The following is a 21,720-nucleotide window of genomic DNA, read 5'->3' as shown; positions in this document are numbered from 1 at the left end:
TGTATTGAATAGTAATGAATATGAATCAGTCATATAAATGAATCAGTATTGTATTGAATAGTAATTAATATGAATCAGTCATATAAATGAATCAGTATTGTCCACCTTCAAGCCAGATACAAACTGGGCCCTAAGGAATTGAATCAGGAATGAATCAACCCTCAGCTCTCACCAACAACAGTACACGGTGACAGAAGAACTAGGTATATGTCCCAAACCCTAATTGTCCCGGGTAACTCTAACCCAGATAAATCTCTGGGCCGTAGTGCATTATATTAGGAATAGGGTGCCGTTCAGGATCCAAGCCAGGCCTTACCAGCCACTTCCTGATCTTATTCCAGAGCATCTGGAACTGTACCAGGCCTTACCAGCCACTTCCTGATCTTATTCCAGAGCATCTGGAACTGTACCAGGCCTTACCAGCCACTTCCTGATCTTATTCCAGAGCATCTGGAACTCTACCAGGCCTTACCAGCCACTTCCTGATCTTATTCCAGAGCATCTGGAACTCTACCAGGCCTTACCAGCCACTTCCTGATCTTATTCCAGAGCATCTGGAACTGTACCAGGCCTTACCAGCCACTTCCTGATCTTATTCCAGAGCATCTGGAACTGTACCAGGCCTTACCAGCCACTTCCTGATCTTATTCCAGAGCATCTGAACTCTACCAGGCCTTACCAGCCACTTCCTGATATTATTCCAGAGCATCTGGAACTCTACCAGGCCTTACCAGCCACTTCCTGATCTTATTCCAGAGCATCTGGAACTCTACCAGGCCTTACCAGCCACTTCCTGATCTTATTCCAGAGCATCTGGAACTGTACCAGGCCTTACCAGCCACTTCCTGATCTTATTCCAGAGCATCTGGAACTCTACCAGGCCTTACCAGCCACTTCCTGATCTTATTCCAGAGCATCTGGAACTCTACCAGGCCTTACCAGCCACTTCCTGATCTTATTCCAGAGCATCTGAACTCTACCAGGCCTTACCAGCCACTTCCTGATCTTATTCCAGAGCATCTGGAACTCTACCGGGCCTTACCAGCCACTTCCTGATCTTATTCCAGAGCATCTGGAACTCTACCGGGCCTTACCAGCCACTTCCTGATCTTATTCCAGAGCATCTGGAACTCTACCGGGCCTTACCAACCACTTCCTGATCTTATTCCAGAGCATCTGGAACTCTACCAGGCCGAGACGGGCAGTGCCATCCTTCTGGGGGATTTGCTGAGTCAAGGAATGTAAAAGAAAAAGGAAACTCATCAGTCAGCCAATCAGAAACATGCTGCTAGTGTGGAGACCCTGTTCAATACCGACAGCATAAAGGGAGCTGATTCGCCAGAGGGCTGTCAAATCAAAAGGGTTCTCAAGCCTATAGGGTCTTGAGAGACCACTGGCCAATCCCAACTCTTTAGAATTAACAAAGGGGAGGGCCAGTCCTGTCCAGAGTACGGGTGTGTGTGGGGGGGAGGATACATCCATGAGGCTGACCATGCTCCTACAGGACTCCATACTGAAGCCGTCTGTCTTCAGGTCTTCGTCTGAAATCAAACAACAAACCAGTCAAACTGATGATCTGAGTCTTCCCACAGCAGAACCCACAAGGCTATACCCAAACAAGGGCACTGCGTTCATCCACCTCTGGCCTGCTCGCCTCCCTACCACTGAGGAAGTACAGTTCCCGCTCAGCCCAGTCAAAACTGTTCGCTGCTCTGGCCCCCCAATGGTGGAACAAACTCCCTCACGACGCCAGGACAGCGGAGTCAATCACCACCTTCCGGAGACACCTGAAACCCCACCTCTTTAAGGAATACCTAGGATAGGATAAAGTAATCCTTCTCACCCCCCCCTTAAAAGATTTAGATGCACTATTGTAAAGTGGCTGTTCCACTGGATGTCATAAGGTGAATGCACCAATTTGTAAGTCGCTCTGGATAAGAGCGTCTGCTAAATGACTTAAATGTAATGTAATGCAATGTAAATGCTATACCTCCTGTCCCCCTGAGAAGGGGGGGGTATACACTAATGGTGGACTGGGGTTTGGGCTATCAGGAAATATGTGGGTTCACACCAAAGGAAACCCGCTGTACTCACGTCTAGTCACTACTCTGTTCAGGATGGTCCTTAGCTCGCGGACAGAAATCTCCATGTCCTAAAACACAGAAGGGCGATTGAGAAGAGAAAAAAAACCCAAAAAGTCTTAGACATAGGCGTAGGTTTAGAACAGTCTCAAAGGTGCAACCTTTAAACAATCTCGGAACAAAGTAGGTCTAGAATGTGTTATCTGAATTAGATATAGCAGAGCTGATAATCCTACGATGGACATCTGTAACTCAGCTAACAGCGAACAAGCCAATAAAGGAAACCCACCTCTCCTGCCAGCTGAGAAAACATTGATTTGAATGAGTCTTCGATGTCATCTTCACTGATGTCATCCTACAAGAGAACAGGGGAAGACATTCCAACCATTTACATTCCAACCATTTACATTCCAACCATTTACATTCCAACCATTTAATCAGAGGGTCAGGATGTACAATATAAAACCATAGTAACAGTCGAGACAGCTACATTGTCGACGTTAGTCTTATGTTCTACCCATAGTAGTTATGGTAGTGACTGTTCTACCCATAGTAGTTATGGTAGTGACTGTTCTACCCATAGTAGTTATGGTAGTGACTGTTCTACTCATAGTAGTTATGGTAGTGACTGTTCTATTCATAGTAGTTATAGTAGTGACTGTTCTACCCATAGTAGTTATGGTAGTGACTGTTCTACCCATAGTAGTTATGGTAGTGACTGTTCTACCCATAGTAGTTATAGTAGTGACTGTTCTACCCATAGTAGTTATGGTAGTGACTGTTCTACTCATAGTAGTTATGGTAGTGACTGTTCTATTCATAGTAGTTATGGTAGTGACTGTTCTACTCATAGTAGTTATGGTAGTGACTGTTCTACCAATAGTAGTTATGGTAGTGACTGTTCTATTTATAGTAGTTATGGTAGTGACTGTTCTACCCATAGTAGTTATGGTAGTGACTGTTCTATTTATAGTAGTTATGGTAGTGACTGTTCTACCAATAGTAGTTATGGTAGTGACTGTTCTATTCATAGTAGTTATGGTAGTGACTGTTCTACCAATAGTAGTTATGGTAGTGACTGTTCTACCAATAGTAGTTATGGTAGTGACTGTTCTACCCATAGTAGTTATGGTAGTGACTGTTCTATTTATAGTAGTTATGGTAGTGACTGTTCTACCAATAGTAGTTATGGTAGTGACTGTTCTATTCATAGTAGTTATGGTAGTGACTGTTCTACCAATAGTAGTTATGGTAGTGACTGTTCTACCAATAGTAGTTATGGTAGTGACTGTTCTACCCATAGTAGTTATGGTAGTGACTGTTCTATTCATAGTAGTTATGGTAGTGACTGTTCTACCCATAGTAGATATGGTAGTGACTGTTCTACCCATAGTAGTTATGGTAGTGACTGTTCTATTCATAGTAGTTATGGTAGTGACTGTTCTATTCATAATAGTTATGGTAGTTACTGTTCTATTCATAGTAGATATGGTAGTGACTGTTCTATTCATAGTAGATATGGTAGTGACTGTTCTATCCATAGTAGATATGGTAGTGACTGTTCTATTCATAGTAGTTATGGTAGTGACTGTTCTATTCATAATAGTTATGGTAGTGACTGTTCTATTCATAGTAGATATGGTAGTGACTGTTCTATTCATAGTAGTTATGGTAGTGACTGTTCTATTCATAGTAGTTATGGTAGTGACTGTTCTATTTATAGTAGTTATGGTAGTGACTGTTCTATTCATAGTAGTTATGGTAGTGACTGTTCTATTCATAGTAGTTATGGTAGTTACTGTTCTATTCATAGTAGATATGGTAGTGACTGTTCTATTCATAGTAGATATGGTAGTGACTGTTCTATTCATAGTAGATATGGTAGTGACTGTTCTATTCATAGTAGATATGGTAGTGACTGTTCTATTCATAGTAGTTATGGTAGTGACTGTTCTATTCATAATAGTTATGGTAGTGACTGTTCTATTCATAATAGTTATGGTAGTGACTGTTCTATTCATAGTAGATATGGTAGTGACTGTTCTATTCATAGTAGATATGGTAGTGACTGTTCTATTCATAGTAGATATGGTAGTGACTGTTCTATTCATAGTAGTTATGGTAGTGACTGTTCTATTCATAGTAGTTATGGTAGTGACTGTTCTATTCATAGTAGTTATGGTAGTGACTGTTCTATTCATAGTAGTGACTGTTCTACCCATAGTAGATATGGTAGTGACTGTTCTATTTATAGTAGATATGGTAGTGACTGTTCTATTCATAGTAGTTATGGTAGTGACTGTTCTATTCATAATAGTTATGGTAGTGACTGTTCTATTCATAATAGTTATGGTAGTGACTGTTCTATTCATAGTAGATATGGTAGTGACTGTTCTATTCATAGTAGATATGGTAGTGACTGTTCTATTCATAGTAGATATGGTAGTGACTGTTCTATTCATAGTAGTTATGGTAGTGACTGTTCTATTCATAATAGTTATGGTAGTTACTGTTCTATTCATAGTAGATATGGTAGTGACTGTTCTATTCATAGTAGATATGGTAGTGACTGTTCTATCCATAGTAGATATGGTAGTGACTGTTCTATTCATAGTAGTTATGGTAGTGACTGTTCTATTCATAATAGTTATGGTAGTGACTGTTCTATTCATAGTAGATATGGTAGTGACTGTTCTATTCATAGTAGTTATGGTAGTGACTGTTCTATTCATAGTAGTTATGGTAGTGACTGTTCTATTTATAGTAGTTATGGTAGTGACTGTTCTATTCATAGTAGTTATGGTAGTGACTGTTCTATTCATAGTAGTTATGGTAGTTACTGTTCTATTCATAGTAGATATGGTAGTGACTGTTCTATTCATAGTAGATATGGTAGTGACTGTTCTATTCATAGTAGATATGGTAGTGACTGTTCTATTCATAGTAGATATGGTAGTGACTGTTCTATTCATAGTAGTTATGGTAGTGACTGTTCTATTCATAATAGTTATGGTAGTGACTGTTCTATTCATAATAGTTATGGTAGTGACTGTTCTATTCATAGTAGATATGGTAGTGACTGTTCTATTCATAGTAGATATGGTAGTGACTGTTCTATTCATAGTAGATATGGTAGTGACTGTTCTATTCATAGTAGTTATGGTAGTGACTGTTCTATTCATAGTAGTTATGGTAGTGACTGTTCTATTCATAGTAGTTATGGTAGTGACTGTTCTATTCATAGTAGTGACTGTTCTACCCATAGTAGATATGGTAGTGACTGTTCTATTTATAGTAGATATGGTAGTGACTGTTCTATTCATAGTAGTTATGGTAGTGACTGTTCTATTCATAATAGTTATGGTAGTGACTGTTCTATTCATAATAGTTATGGTAGTGACTGTTCTATTCATAGTAGATATGGTAGTGACTGTTCTATTCATAGTAGATATGGTAGTGACTGTTCTATTCATAGTAGATATGGTAGTGACTGTTCTATTCATAGTAGTTATGGTAGTGACTGTTCTATTCATAGTAGTTATGGTAGTGACTGTTCTATTCATAGTAGTTATGGTAGTGACTGTTCTATTCATAGTAGTTATGGTAGTGACTGTTCTATTCATAGTAGTTATGGTAGTGACTGTTCTATTCATAGTAGTTATGGTAGTGACTGTTCTATTCATAGTAGTTATGGTAGTGACTGTTCTATCCATAGTAGATATGGTAGTGACTGTTCTATTCATAGTAGTTATGGTAGTGACTGTTCTATTCATAGTAGTTATGGTAGTGACTGTTCTATTCATAGTAGTTATGGTAGTTACTGTTCTATTCATAGTAGTGACTGTTCTATTCATAGTAGTTATGGTAGTGACTGTTCTATTCATAGTAGTTATGGTAGTGACTGTTCTATTCATAGTAGTTATGGTAGTGACTGTTCTACCCATAGTATATATGGTAGTGACTGTTCTATTCATAGTAGTTATGGTAGTGACTGTTCTATTCATAGTAGTTATGGTAGTGACTGTTCTATTTATAGTAGTTATGGTAGTGACTGTTCTATTTATAGTAGTGACTGTTCTATTTATAGTAGTTATGGTAGTGACTGTTCTACCCATAGTAGATATGGTAGTGACTGTTCTACCCATAGTAGTTATGGTAGTGACTGTTCTATTCATAGTAGTGACTGTTCTATTTATAGTAGTTATGGTAGTGACTGTTCTATTTATAGTAGTTATGGTAGTGACTGTTCTACCAATAGTAGATATGGTAGTGACTGTTCTACCAATAGTAGTTATGGTAGTGACTGTTCTACCAATAGTAGATATGGTAGTGACTGTTCTACCAATAGTAGTTATGGTAGTGACTGTTCTACCAATAGTAGTTATGGTAGTGACTGTTCTATCCATAGTAGATATGGTAGTGACTGTTCTATTCATAGTAGATATGGTAGTGACTGTTCTATTCATAGTAGTTATGGTAGTGACTGTTCTATTCATAGTAGATATGGTAGTGACTGTTCTATTCATAGTAGTTATGGTAGTGACTGTTCTATTCATAGTAGTGACTGTTCTATTTATAGTAGTTATGGTAGTGACTGTTCTATTGATAGTAGTTATGGTAGTGACTGTTCTACCCATAGTAGTTATGGTAGTGACTGTTCTATTTATAGTAGTTATGGTAGTGACTGTTCTATTTATAGTAGTTATGGTAGTGACTGTTCTATTTATAGTAGTTATGGTAGTGACTGTTCTATTTATAGTAGATATGGTAGTGACTGTTCTACCCATAGTAGTTATGGTAGTTACTGTTCTACCCATAGTAGTTATGGTAGTGACTTTTCTACCCATAGTAGTTATGGTAGTGACTGTTCTACCCATAGTAGTTATGGTAGTGACTGTTCTATTCATAGTAGTTATGGTAGTGACTGTTCTATTCATAGTAGTTATGGTAGTGACTGTTCTATTCATAATAGTTATGGTAGTGACTGTTCTACCAATAGTAGTTATGGTAGTGACTGTTCTACCAATAGTAGTTATGGTAGTGACTGTTCTATCCATAGTAGATATGGTAGTGACTGTTCTACCAATAGTAGTTATGGTAGTGACTGTTCTATTCATAATAGTTATGGTAGTGACTGTTCTACCAATAGTAGTTATGGTAGTGACTGTTCTACCAATAGTAGTTATGGTAGTGACTGTTCTATCCATAGTAGTTATGGTAGTGACTGTTCTACCCATAGTAGATATGGTAGTGACTGTTCTACCAATAGTAGTTATGGTAGTGACTGTTCTACCAATAGTAGTTATGGTAGTGACTGTTCTATTTATAGTAGTTATGGTAGTGACTGTTCTATTTATAGTAGTTATGGTAGTGACTGTTCTACCAATAGTAGTTATGGTAGTGACTGTTCTACCAATAGTAGTTATGGTAGTGACTGTTCTATCCATAGTAGATATGGTAGTGACTGTTCTACCAATAGTAGTTATGGTAGTGACTGTTCTATCCATAGTAGATATGGTAGTGACTGTTCTACTCATAGTAGTTATGGTAGTGACTGTTCTATCCATAGTAGATATGGTAGTGACTGTTCTATTCATAGTAGTTATGGTAGTGACTGTTCTATTCATAGTAGATATGGTAGTGACTGTTCTATTCATAGTAGTTATGGTAGTGACTGTTCTATCCATAGTAGATATGGTAGTGACTGTTCTATTCATAGTAGTTATGGTAGTGACTGTTCTATCCATAGTAGATATGGTAGTGACTGTTCTATTTATAGTAGATATGGTAGTGACTGTTCTATTCATAGTAGTTATGGTAGTGACTGTTCTATTTATAGTAGTTATGGTAGTGACTGTTCTATTCATAGTAGTTATGGTAGTGACTGTTCTATTCATAGTAGTTATGGTAGTGACTGTTCTATCCATAGTAGATATGGTAGTGACTGTTCTATTCATAGTAGTTATGGTAGTGACTGTTCTATTCATAGTAGTGACTGTTCTATTTATAGTAGTTATGGTAGTGACTGTTCTATTCATAGTAGTTATGGTAGTGACTGTTCTATTCATAGTAGTTATGGTAGTGACTGTTCTATTCATAGTAGTGACTGTTCTATTTATAGTAGTTATGGTAGTGACTGTTCTATTTATAGTAGTTATGGTAGTGACTGTTCTACCCATAGTAGTTATGGTAGTGACTGTTCTATTTATAGTAGTTATGGTAGTGACTGTTCTATTTATAGTAGTTATGGTAGTGACTGTTCTATTTATAGTAGTTATGGTAGTGACTGTTCTATTTATAGTAGATATGGTAGTGACTGTTCTACCCATAGTAGTTATGGTAGTTACTGTTCTACCCATAGTAGTTATGGTAGTGACTGTTCTACCAATAGTAGTTATGGTAGTGACTGTTCTATTCATAGTAGTTATGGTAGTGACTGTTCTACCCATAGTAGTTATGGTAGTGACTGTTCTATTTATAGTAGTGACTGTTCTATTTATAGTAGTTATGGTAGTGACTGTTCTACCAATAGTAGTTATGGTAGTGACTGTTCTACCAATAGTAGTTATGGTAGTGACTGTTCTACCAATAGTAGTTATGGTAGTTACTGTTCTACCAATAGTAGTTATGGTAGTGACTGTTCTATTTATAGTAGTGACTGTTCTATTTATAGTAGTTATGGTAGTGACTGTTCTACCAATAGTAGTTATGGTAGTGACTGTTCTACCAATAGTAGTTATGGTAGTGACTGTTCTACCAATAGTAGTTATGGTAGTGACTGTTCTACCAATAGTAGTTATGGTAGTGACTGTTCTACCAATAGTAGTTATGGTAGTGACTGTTCTACCAATAGTAGTTATGGTAGTGACTGTTCTACTCATAGTAGTTATGGTAGTGACTGTTCTATCCATAATAGTTATGGTCGTGACTGTTCTATTCATAATAGTTATGGTAGTGACTGTTCTATTCATAGTAGTTATGGTAGTGACTGTTCTACCAATAGTAGTTATGGTAGTGACTGTTCTACCAATAGTAGTTATGGTAGTGACTGTTCTACCAATAGTAGTTATGGTAGTGACTGTTCTACCAATAGTAGTTATGGTAGTGACTGTTCTACCAATAGTAGTTATGGTAGTGACTGTTCTATTCATAGTAGTTATGGTAGTGACTGTTCTACCAATAGTAGTTATGGTAGTGACTGTTCTATTCATAGTAGTTATGGTAGTGACTGTTCTACCAATAGTAGTTATGGTAGTGACTGTTCTACCAATAGTAGTTATGGTAGTGACTGTTCTATTTATAGTAGTTATGGTAGTGACTGTTCTATCCATAGTAGTTATGGTAGTGACTGTTCTATTCATAGTAGTTATGGTAGTGACTGTTCTATTCATAGTAGTGACTGTTCTATTTATAGTAGTTATGGTAGTGACTGTTCTACCAATAGTAGTTATGGTAGTGACTGTTCTATTTATAGTAGTTATGGTAGTGACTGTTCTATTCATAGTAGTTATGGTAGTGACTGTTCTATTTATAGTAGTTATGGTAGTGACTGTTCTATTTATAGTAGTTATGGTAGTGACTGTTCTATTCATAGTAGTTATGGTAGTGACTGTTCTACCAATAGTAGTTATGGTAGTGACTGTTCTACCAATAGTAGTTATGGTAGTGACTGTTCTATTTATAGTAGTTATGGTAGTGACTGTTCTATTTGTAGTAGTGACTGTTCTATTCATAGTTGTTATGGTAGTGACTGTTCTATTTATAGTAGTGACTGTTCTAGCCATAGTAGTTATGGTAGTGACTGTTCTATTTATAGTAGTTATGGTAGTGACTGTTCTAATCATAGTAGTTATGGTAGTTACTGTTCTATTCATAGTAGTTATGGTAGTGACTGTTCTATTTATAGTAGTGACTGTTCTATCCATAGTAGTTATGGTAGTGACTGTTCTATTTATAGTAGTGACTGTTCTATTTATAGTAGTTATGGTAGTGACTGTTCTATTTATAGTAGTGACTGTTCTATTCATAGTAGTTATGGTAGTGACTGTTCTATTCATAGTAGTTATGGTAGTGACTGTTCTATTCATAGTAGTTATGGTAGTGACTGTTCTATTTATAGTAGTTATGGTAGTGACTGTTCTATTTATAGTAGTTATGGTAGTGACTGTTCTACCCATAGTAGTTATGGTAGTGACTGTTCTATTCATAGTAGTTATGGTAGTGACTGTTCTATTTATAGTAGTTATGGTAGTGACTGTTCTACCCATAGTAGTTATGGTAGTGACTGTTCTATTCATAGTAGTTATGGTAGTGACTGTTCTGTTCATAGTAGTTATGGTAGTGACTGTTCTACTCATAGTAGTTATAGTAGTGACTGTTCTATTCATAGTAGTTATGGTAGTGACTGTTCTACCCATAGTAGTTATGGTAGTGACTGTTCTACTCATAGTAGATATGGTAGTGACTGTTCTATTTATAGTAGTGACTGTTCTATTCATAGTAGTTATGGTAGTGACTGTTCTATTCATAGTAGTTATGGTAGTGACTGTTCTATTCATAGTAGTTATGGTAGTGACTGTTCTACTCATAGTAGATATGGTAGTGACTGTTCTATTTATAGTAGTGACTGTTCTATTCATAGTAGTTATGGTAGTGACTGTTCTATTCATAGTAGATATGGTAGTGACTGTTCTACCCATAGTAGTTATGGTAGTGACTGTTCTAATCATAGTAGTTATGGTAGTGACTGTTCTAATCATAGTAGTTATGGTAGTTACTGTTCTACCCATAGTAGTTATGGTAGTGACTGTTCTATTCATAGTAGTTATGGTAGTGACTGTTCTAATCATAGTAGTTATGGTAGTTACTGTTCTACCCATAGTAGTTATGGTAGTGACTGTTCTATTCATAGTAGTTATGGTAGTGACTGTTCTAATCATAGTAGTTATGGTAGTGACTGTTCTAATCATAGTAGTTATGGTAGTGACTGTTCTACCAATAGTAGTTATAGTAGTGACTGTTCTAATCATAGTAGTTATGTGTGAGTGACAATACAGGAAAACCCACCTCATCTTCCAGATCTGCTGAGATTTCATCGTCTAGCTCTCTGGGATGAGAAAACGGACACAATGAAAATATACACACACACACCTAGCACGTACACACACACACCACACACACACACACACACACACACACACACACACACACACACACACACACACACACACACACACACACACACACACACACACACACACACACACACACACACACACACACACACACACACACACACACACACACACAGAGGCATGGTGACCCACACATGAAGTTTTTTTTTTTTTTAAGCCATACGTCATGAACTACAGGATCACACGCACACACTTACTCTGTCTCAGACTGTTTCTCAGTGAAGACTCGCAGGACGAAGTCGGCCTCCTGGCCAGACTCGAAGGTGGAGGGGACGATGAGATATTCTCCTGGAGGCAGACTGAGACGGTTGCTGACCTCTCTCAGGTTGACGAAGGTCTCCGAGCGGGCGCAGGATGAGTGGGTCAGGAAGAAGTCCTTCTTTAAGTGCACGTTCTGACAGCCCCTGTACTGCAGAGGATGTGGAAGGAAAAGACATCGCTTTAACTACATATGCTGAAGCCCAGTTTACCAGACACAGGTTAAGTCCTAGACCCGACCCCCCCCCCAAAAAAAAAAACATGTTAAATGGAAATTCTCAATAAAAAATGCTTCCTAGTCCAAGACTAGGCTAAACCTGTGTCTGGGAAACTGGCCCATACTCATGTAAATGAGTGCCATTTAAAAAGGAAGAACGCATTTCTAACCATACCCGAGTTGGCTCATTCTCACAATGCCCAAAAGACATGAGCCTAAATGCCCAGCTGTGGAAAACAAATCTTTATACCTCTTCTGGAATCTGCACAAACAGAAGAATACAATAGGAGAAACATTAAAGTATGGAAACTATTAATTTCTGTGATAAGCAAAGTAGTGAGTGTGTAGCACCCCGCCCGCCAGACATGTTAGGCTGTCGACTCCTTAGAAGCTCGTTTCTCACCTCGTAGATGGCGAACCCGATGGTGTGCATGTCCTGTCCCTGTTTCCGGTACCTCCTCCTGTCCTTTTGCATCAGAGCCACCAGGAAACTACAAGCCACCTCTTCATCCTCAGGGTCGTCGTCCTCCTCTAGCAGAGTGATCTTATACTGGGGGTTGATCCAGAACGTGTCTGGAGTAACACAGAGATAAGACAGAGTTATACTGGGGGGTTGATCCAGAACGTGTCTAGAGTAACACAGAGATAAAACAGAGTTATACTGGGGGTTGATCCAGAACGTGTCTGGAGAAACACAGAGATAAGACAGAGTTATACTGGGGGTTGATCCAGAACGTGTCTGGAGTAACACAGAGATAAGACAGAGTTATACTGGGGGTTGATCCAGAACGTGTCTGGAGTAACACAGAGATAAAACAGAGTTATACTGGGGGGTTGATCCAGAACGTGTCTGGAGTAACACAGAGATAAGACAGAGTTATACTGGGGGTTGATCCAGAACGTGTCTGGAGTAACACAGAGATAAGACAGAGTTATACTGGGGGGTTGATCCAGAACGTGTCTGGAGAAACACAGAGATAAAACAGAGTTATACTGGGGGTTGATCCAGAACGTGTCTGGAGTAACACAGAGATAAGACAGAGTTATACTGGGGGTTGATCCAGAACGTGTCTAGAGAAACACAGAGATAAAACAGAGTTATACTGGGGGTTGATCCAGAACGTGTCTGGAGTAACACAGAGATAAGACAGAGTTATACTGGGGGTTGATCCAGAACGTGTCTGGAGAAACACAGAGATAAGACAGAGTTATACTGGGGGTTGATCCAGAACGTGTCTGGAGTAACACAGAGATAAGACAGAGTTATACTGGGGGTTGATCCAGAACGTGTCTGGAGAAACACAGAGATAAGACAGAGTTATACTGGGGGTTGATCCAGAACGTGTCTGGAGTAACACAGAGATAAGACAGAGTTATACTGGGGGTTGATCCAGAACGTGTCTGGAGAAACACAGAGATAAAACAGAGTTATACTGGGGGTTGATCCAGAACGTGTCTGGAGTAACACAGAGATAAGACAGAGTTATACTGGGGGTTGATCCAGAACGTGTCTGGAGTAACACAGAGATAAGACAGAGTTATACTGGGGGTTGATCCAGAACGTGTCTGGAGAAACACAGAGATAAGACAGAGTTATACTGGGGGTTGATCCAGAACGTGTCTGGAGTAACACAGAGATAAGACAGAGTTATACTGGGGGTTGATGCTGAACGTGTCTAAAGTAACACAGAGATAAAACAGAGTTGTACTGGGGGTTGATCCAGAACGTGTCTAGAGTAACACAGAGATAAGACAGAGTTATACAGGGGGTTGATGCTGAACAACACAGAGATAAAACAGAGTTATACTGGGGGTTGATCCAGAACGTGTCTGGAGAAACACAGAGATAAGACAGAGTTATACTGGGGGTTGATCCAGAACGTGTCTGGAGTAACACAGAGATAAGACAGAGTTATACTGGGGGTTGATGCTGAACAACACAGAGATAAGACAGAGTTATACTGGGGGTTGATCCAGAACAACACAGAGATAAGACAGAGTTATACTGGGGTTTGATCCAGAACGTGTCTGGAGTAACACAGAGATAAAACAGAGTTATACTGGGGGTTGATCCAGAACGTGTCTGGAGTAACACAGAGATAAGACAGAGTTATACTGGGGGTTGATCCAGAACGTGTCTGGAGTAACACAGAGATAAAACAGAGTTATACTGGGGGTTGATCCAGAACGTGTCTGGAGAAACACAGAGATAAAACAGAGTTATACTGGGGGTTGATCCAGAACGTGTCTGGAGTAACACAGAGATAAAACAGAGTTATACTGGGGGGTTGATCCAGAACGTGTCTAGAGTAACACAGAGATAAGACAGAGTTATACTGGGGGTTGATGCTGAACAACACAGAGATAAGACAGAGTTATACTGGGGGTTGATGCTGAACAACACAGAGATAAGACAGAGTTATACTGGGGGTTGATCCAGAACGTGTCTGGAGAAACACAGAGATAAAACAGAGTTATACTGGGGTTTGATCCAGAACGTGTCTAAAGTAACACAGAGATAAGACAGAGTTATACTGGGGTTTGATCCAGAACGTGTCTGGAGTAACACAGAGATAAAACAGAGTTATACTGGGGGTTGATGCTGAACAACACAGAGATAAAACAGAGTTATACTGGGGGGTTGATCCAGAACGTGTCTAGAGTAACACAGAGATAAGACAGAGTTATACTGGGGGTTGATGCTGAACAACACAGAGATAAGACAGAGTTATACTGGGGGTTGATGCTGAACAACACAGAGATAAGACAGAGTTATACTGGGGGTTGATGCTGAACAACACAGAGATAAGACAGAGTTATACTGGGGGTTGATGCTGAACAACACAGAGATAAGACAGAGTTATACTGGGGGTTGATGCTGAACAACACAGAGATAAGACAGAGTTATACTGGGGGTTGATGCTGAACAACACAGAGATAAAACAGAGTTATACTGGGGGTTGATGCTGAACAACACAGAGATAAGACAGAGTTATACTGGGGGTTGATGCTGAACAACACAGAGATAAGACAGAGTTATACTGGGGGTTGATCCAGAACATGTCTGGACAATAGAGGAGCAGGCATTAAGGTAATCCATACAACCAAAGTGTTATATATATCCCATCTGGTCAAATCAAATCACATTTTTATTTGTTGAATGTGCCGAATATGACAGGTGTAAACTCTACCGTGAAATTCTTACAAAAATGTGTTTAAAAAAATAAAATGAAATAGTAACACAATAAAATAACAATAATGAGACTATATACAAGGAGTACCGGTACCGAGTCAATGTGCAGGGGTACGAGGTAGTCAAGGCAGTAGAGGCAGTCAAGACAGTAGAGGCAGTCGAGTGTTGTCGAGGTAGTCAAGACAGTAGAGGCAGTCGAGGGTAGTCACTGTTGTCGAGGTAGTCAAGACAGTCGCAGTAGTCGAGGCAGTCGAGTGTAGTCACTGTTGTCGAGGTAGTCAAGACAGTCGAGGCAGTCGAGGGTAGTCACTGTTGTCGAGGTAGTCAAGACAGTCGAGGCAGTCGAGGGTAGTCACTGTTGTCGAGGTAGTCAAGACAGTCGAGGCAGTCGAGGGTAGTCACTGTTGTCGAGGTAGTCAAGACAGTCGCAGTAGTCGAGGGTAGTCACTGTTGTCGAGGTAGTCTAGACAGTCGAGGCAGTCGAGTGTAGTCACTGTTGTCGAGGTAGTCAAGACAGCCGAGGCAGTCGAGTGTAGTCACTGTTGTCGAGGTAGTCTAGACAGTCGAGGCAGTCGAGTGTAGTCACTGTTGTCGAGGTAGTCAAGACAGTAGAGGCAGTCGAGGGTAGTCACTGTTGTCGAGGTAGTCAAGACAGTCGCAGTAGTCGAGGCAGTCGAGTGTAGTCACTGTTGTCGAGGTAACATGTGATTGTGTAGCTTTTATAAATACTCTGTGGTGATTTTCCTGAAAACACTTAACACATAAAATATGATCTTAGATCCGACTCTAAATGTTCATGTTGACTGTGACTCACTGGGATGGTTCCTGTTCTGGACTGTAAACATTCTATATAAGATGTTTCTATGACACTAGGAAGGTTCTGGCTGTGCTGTGTCTGTACCATAGTGTAAATGTTGATGTTCTGGTATTTTCTATGCGTTCTGGTTTGTAAATAATGTACTAGTAAACTGTTTAACTCACTGGGGTGGTTCCCACAGCACTCGGTCGTACTGACCCTCCATCCAGTAAACTGTTTAACTCACTGGGGTGGTTCCCACAGCCCTCGGTCGTACTGACCCTCCATCCTACACATTCTGTGCTGGCCCTGTACTGTCAAAGCTCTAGAATGTAGGTGTTCTAGAATGGTGGTTCTGTGACTCACTGGGGTGGTTCGTACTGACCCTCCATCCTACACATTCTGTGCTGGCCCTGTACTGTCAAAGCTCTAGAATGTAGGTGTTCTAGAATGGTGGTTCTGTGACTCACTGGGGTGGTTCGTACTGACCCTCCATCCTACACATTCTGTGCTGGCCCTGTACTGTCAAAGCTCTAGAATGTAGGTGTTCTAGAATGGTGGTTCTGTGACTCACTGGGGTGGTTCGTACTGACCCTCCATCCTACACATTCTGTGCTGGCCCTGTACTGTAAAAGCTCTAGAATGTAGGTGTTCTAGAATGGTGGTTCTGTGACTCACTGGGGTGGTTCGTACTGACCCTCCATCCTACACATTCTGTGCTGGCCCTGTACTGTCAAAGCTCTAGAATGTAGGTGTTCTAGAATGGTGGTTCTGTGACTCACTGGGGTGGTTCGTACTGACCCTCCATCCTACACATTCTGTGCTGGCCCTGTACTGTCAAAGCTCTAGAATGTAGGTGTTCTAGAATGGTGGTTCTGTGACTCACTGGGGTGGTTCGTACTGACCCTCCATCCTACACATTCTGTGCTGACCCTGTACTGTAAAAGCTCTAGAATGTAGGTGTTCTAGAATGGTGGTTCTGTGACTCACTGGGGTGGTTCGTACTGACCCTCCATCCTACACATTCTGTGCTGGCCCTGTACTGTCAAAGCTCTAGAATGTAGGTGTTCTAGAATGGTGGTTCTGTGACTCACTGGGGTGGTTCGTACTGACCCTCCATCCTACACATTCTGTGCTGGCCCTGTACTGTCAAAGCTCTAGAATGTAGGTGTTCTAGAATGGTGGTTCTGTGACTCACTGGGGTGGTTCGTACTGACCCTCCATCCTACACATTCTGTGCTGGCCCTGTACTGTCAAAGCTCTAGAATGTAGGTGTTCTAGAATGGTGGTTCTGTGACTCACTGGGGTGGTTCGTACTGACCCTCCATCCTACACATTCTGTGCTGGCCCTGTACTGTCAAAGCTCTAGAATGTAGGTGTTCTAGAATGGTGGTTCTGTGACTCACTGGGGTGGTTCGTACTGACCCTCCATCCTACACATTCTGTGCTGGCCCTGTACTGTAAAAGCTCTAGAATGTAGGTGTTCTAGAATGGTGGTTCTGTGACTCACTGGGGTGGTTCGTACTGACCCTCCATCCTACACATTCTGTGCTGGCCCTGTACTGTCAAAGCTCTAGAATGTAGGTGTTCTAGAATGGTGGTTCTGTGACTCACTGGGGTGGTTCGTACTGACCCTCCATCCTACACATTCTGTGCTGGCCCTGTACTGTCAAAGCTCTAGAATGTAGGTGTTCTAGAATGGTGGTTCTGTGACTCACTGGGGTGGTTCGTACTGACCCTCCATCCTACACATTCTGTGCTGGCCCTGTACTGTCAAAGCTCTAGAATGTAGGTGTTCTAGAATGGTGGTTCTGTGACTCACTGGGGTGGTTCGTACTGACCCTCCATCCTACACATTCTGTGCTGGCCCTGTACTGTCAAAGCTCTAGAATGTAGGTGTTCTAGAATGGTGGTTCTGTGACTCACTGGGGTGGTTCGTACTGACCCTCCATCCTACACATTCTGTGCTGGCCCTGTACTGTCAAAGCTCTAGAATGTAGGTGTTCTAGAATGTTGGTTCTGGAAGTGGTTCTGTGACTCACTGAGGTGATTTCGATAGCCTTCCGGTTCCTGAACTGTACCGTAAATGAAGTCTGGGTTAGTAGTACCAGTCTCTTTAACTAACAGTTCACTCCTTGCCCCACCCTTCCCCCCCGGCTCAGAAGTCGTGGATGTCGATTATGGCAACCCCGCCCGCACATCTCTGATTCAGAGGGGTTTGGGTTAAATGAGGAAGACACATTTCAGTTGAATGCATTCGGTTAGGTAGGTATCCCCTCTTTCCCTTTCATTGTCATTGCCAAAGGCAACTGGGCAAAGATAAGGTGTAGATTGTTAGCGAAGGAGACTGGTACCCAGGGTAACGTTTTGTCTGTTCTGAGATGTTCTGATAACATAGTGACTGACTGTGGTGGTTGAAGCGGTCCCCGGCTATACTCCCTCTTCTTCACATGTCCTTGTATTCTACTGTAAACGTTCTGCAGTATGAGGTGTAAACGTTCTGCAGTATGAGGTGTAAACGTTCTGCAGTATGAGGTGTAAACGTTCTGCAGTATGAGGTGTAAACGTTCTGCAGTATGAGGTGTTAACATTCTGCAGTATGAGGTGTAAACGTTCTGCAGTATGAGGTGTTAATGTTCTGCAGTATGAGGTGTTAACGTTCTGCAGTATGAGGTGTTAAAGTTTTGCAGTATGGGGTGTTAACGTTCTGCAGTATGAGGTGTAAACGTTCTGCAGTATGAGGTGTTAACGTTCTGCAGTATGAGGTGTTAAAGTTCTGCAGTATGAGGGTGTTAACGTTCTGCAGTATGAGGTGTTAACGTTCTGCAGTATGAGGTGTTAACGTTCTGCAGTATGAGGTGTTAACGTTCTGCAGTATGAGGTTTTAACGTTCTGCAGTATGAGGTGTTAACGTTCTGCAGTATGAGGTGTTAACGTTCTGCAGTATGAGGTGTTAACGTTCTGCAGTATGAGGTGTTAACGTTCTGCAGTATGAGGTGTTAACGTTCTGCAGTATGAGGGTGTTAACGTTCTGCAGTATGAGGGTGTTAACGTTCTGCAGTATGAGGGTGTTAACGTTCTGCAGTATGAGGTGTAAACGTTCTGCAGTATGAGGTGTTAACGTTCTGCAGTATGAGGTGTTAACGTTCTGCAGTATGAGGTGTTAACGTTCTGCAGTATGAGGTGTTAACGTTCTGCAGTATGGGGTGTTAACGTTCTGCAGTATGAGGTGTTAACGTTCTGCAGTGTGAGGTGTTAATGTTCTGCAGTATGAGGTGTTAACGTTCTGCAGTATGAGGTGTTAACGTTCTGCAGTATGAGGTGTTAACGTTCTGCAGTACGAGGGTGTTAAGGTTCTGCAGTATGAGGTGTAAACGTTCTGCAGTATGAGGTGTTAACGTTCTGCAGTATGAGGTGTAAACGTTCTGCAGTATGAGGTGTTAACGTTCTGCAGTATGAGGTGTAAACGTTCTGCAGTATGAGGTGTTAACGTTCTGCAGTATGAGGTGTAAACGTTCTGCAGTATGAGGTGTAAACGTTCTGCAGTATGAGGTGTTAACGTTCTGCAGTATGAGGTGTTAACGTTCTGCAGTATGAGGTGTTAACGTTCTGCAGTATGAGGTGTTAACGTTCTGCAGTATGAGGTGTTAACGTTCTGCAGTATGAGGTGTTAACGTTCTGCAGTATGAGGTGTAAACGTTCTGCAGTATGAGGTGTTAACGTTCTGCAGTATGAGGGTGTTAACGTTCTGCAGTATGAGGTGTTAATGTTCTGCAGTATGAGGTGTTAACGTTCTGCAGTATGAGGTGTTAACGTTCTGCAGTATGAGGTGTAAACGTTCTGCAGTATGAGGTGTAAACGTTCTGCAGTATGAGGTGTTAACGTTCTGCAGTATGAGGTGTTAACGTTCTGCAGTATGAGGTGTTAACGTTCTGCAGTATGAGGTGTTAACGTTCTGCAGTATGAGGGTGTTAACGTTCTGCAGTATGAGGTGTTAACGTTCTGCAGTATGAGGTGTTAACGTTCTGCAGTATGAGGGTGTTAACGTTCTGCAGTATGAGGGTGTTAACGTTCTGCAGTATGAGGTGTAAACGTTCTGCAGTATGAGGTTTAAACGTTCTGCAGTATGAGTTGTTAACGTTCTGCAGTATGGGGTGTTAACGTTCTGCAGTATGAGGTGTTAACGTTCTGCAGTGTGAGGTGTTAATGTTCTGCAGTATGAGGTGTTAACGTTCTGCAGTATGAGGTGTTAACGTTCTGCAGTACGAGGGTGTTAAGGTTCTGCAGTATGAGGTGTAAACGTTCTGCAGTGTGAGGGTGTTAACGTTCTGCAGTATGAGGTGTTAACGTTCTGCAGTATGGGGTGTTAACGTTCTGCAGTATGAGGTGTAAACGTTCTGCAGTATGAGGTGTTAACGTTCTGCAGTATGAGGTGTAAACGTTCTGCAGTATGAGGTGTAAACGTTCTGCAGTATGAGGTGTTAACGTTCTGCAGTATGAGGTGTTAACGTTCTGCAGTATGAGGTGTTAACGTTCTGCAGTATGAGGTGTTAACGTTCTGCAGTATGAGGTGTAAACGTTCTGCAGTATGAGGTGTTAACGTTCTGCAGTATGAGGTGTAAACGTTCTGCAGTATGAGGTGTTAACGTTCTGCAGTATGAGGGTGTTAACGTTCTGCAGTATGAGGTGTTAACGTTCTGCAGTATGAGGTGTTAACGTTCTGCAGTATGAGGTGTAAACGTTCTGCAGTATGAGGTGTAAACGTTCTGCAGTATGAGGTGTTAACGTTCTGCAGTATGAGGTGTTAACGTTCTGCAGTATGAGGTGTAAACGTTCTGCAGTATGAGGTGTTAACGTTCTGCAGTATGAGGGTGTTAACGTTCTGCAGTATGAGGTGTAAACGTTCTGCAGTATGAGGTGTTAACGTTCTGCAGTATGGGGTGTTAACGTTCTGCAGTATGAGGTGTAAACGTTCTGCAGTATGAGGTGTTAACGTTCTGCAGTATGAGGTGTAAACGTTCTGCAGTATGAGGTGTTAACGTTCTGCAGTATGGGGTGTTAACGTTCTGCAGTATGAGGTGTAAACGTTCTGCAGTATGAGGTGTTAATGTTCTGCAGTATGAGGTGTAAACGTTCTGCAGTATGAGGTGTTAACGTTCTGCAGTATGAGGTGTTAACGTTCTGCAGTATGAGGTGTTAACGTTCTGCAGTATGAGGTGTTAACGTTCTGCAGTATGAGGTGTAAACGTTCTGCAGTATGAGGTGTTAACGTTCTGCAGTATGAGGTGTTAACGTTCTGCAGTATGAGGTGTTAACGTTCTGCAGTATGAGGTGTAAACGTTCTGCAGTATGAGGTGTAAACGTTCTGCAGTATGAGGGTGTTAACGTTCTGCAGTATGAGGGTGTTAAGGTTCTGCAGTATGAGGTGTTAACGTTCTGCAGTATGAGGTGTTAACGTTCTGCAGTATGAGGTGTAAACGTTCTGCAGTATGAGGTGTAAACGTTCTGCAGTATGAGGTGTTAACGTTCTGCAGTATGAGGTGTTAACGTTCTGCAGTATGAGGTGTTAACGTTCTGCAGTATGAGGTGTTAACGTTCTGCAGTATGGGGTGTAAACGTTCTGCAGTATGAGGTGTTAACGTTCTGCAGTATGAGGTGTTAACGTTCTGCAGTATGAGGTGTTAACGTTCTGCAGTATGAGGTGTAAACGTTCTGCAGTATGAGGTGTTAACGTTCTGCAGTATGAGGTATTAACGTTCTGCAGTATGAGGGTGTAAACCTTCTGCAGTATGAGGGTGTAAACCTTCTGCAGTATGAGGGTGTAAACCTTCTGCAGTATGAGGGTGTAAACCTTCTGCAGTATGAGGGTGTAAACCTTCTGCAGTATGAGGGTGTAAACCTTCTGCAGTATGAGGTGTAAACCTTCTGCAGTATGAGGGTGTTAACGTTCTGCAGTATGAGGGTGTTAACCTTCTGCAGTA

At 41.2% G+C, this 21,720-nt stretch overlaps 1 protein-coding gene across 8 annotated transcripts in view; it reads right to left on the bottom strand.

Annotated features, from left to right (window-relative positions):
- Positions 1–21,720, bottom strand: part of LOC118376417 (calpain-1 catalytic subunit-like) — a 65,530-nt gene that overhangs the window by 4,472 nt on the left and 39,338 nt on the right. For all 8 annotated transcript variants that reach the window (XR_008136438.1, XM_052518577.1, XM_052518578.1 and 5 more), the window contains 8 exons: positions 12,154–12,323; positions 12,001–12,012; positions 11,473–11,684; positions 11,148–11,187; positions 2,371–2,436; positions 2,095–2,152; positions 1,477–1,541; positions 1,147–1,215 (listed from right to left, as the gene is read on the bottom strand). Coding sequence is in view for 7 of the 8 variants with exons in the window: in XM_052518577.1 (XP_052374537.1) it covers positions 1,147–1,215; positions 1,477–1,541; positions 2,095–2,152; positions 2,371–2,436; positions 11,148–11,187; positions 11,473–11,684; positions 12,001–12,012; positions 12,154–12,323 (692 nt within the window). In the remaining variant the exon portion in view is untranslated. The remainder of the gene's footprint in view (positions 1–1,146; positions 1,216–1,476; positions 1,542–2,094; positions 2,153–2,370; positions 2,437–11,147; positions 11,188–11,472; positions 11,685–12,000; positions 12,013–12,153; positions 12,324–21,720) is intronic.

This window comes from Oncorhynchus keta, chromosome 5 (assembly GCF_023373465.1).
Source record: "Oncorhynchus keta strain PuntledgeMale-10-30-2019 chromosome 5, Oket_V2, whole genome shotgun sequence".
NCBI lineage: Eukaryota > Metazoa > Chordata > Actinopteri > Salmoniformes > Salmonidae > Oncorhynchus > Oncorhynchus keta.
Note: the sequence above shows the minus strand (reverse complement) of the source record. Positions and strands in the feature narration are given on the sequence as shown.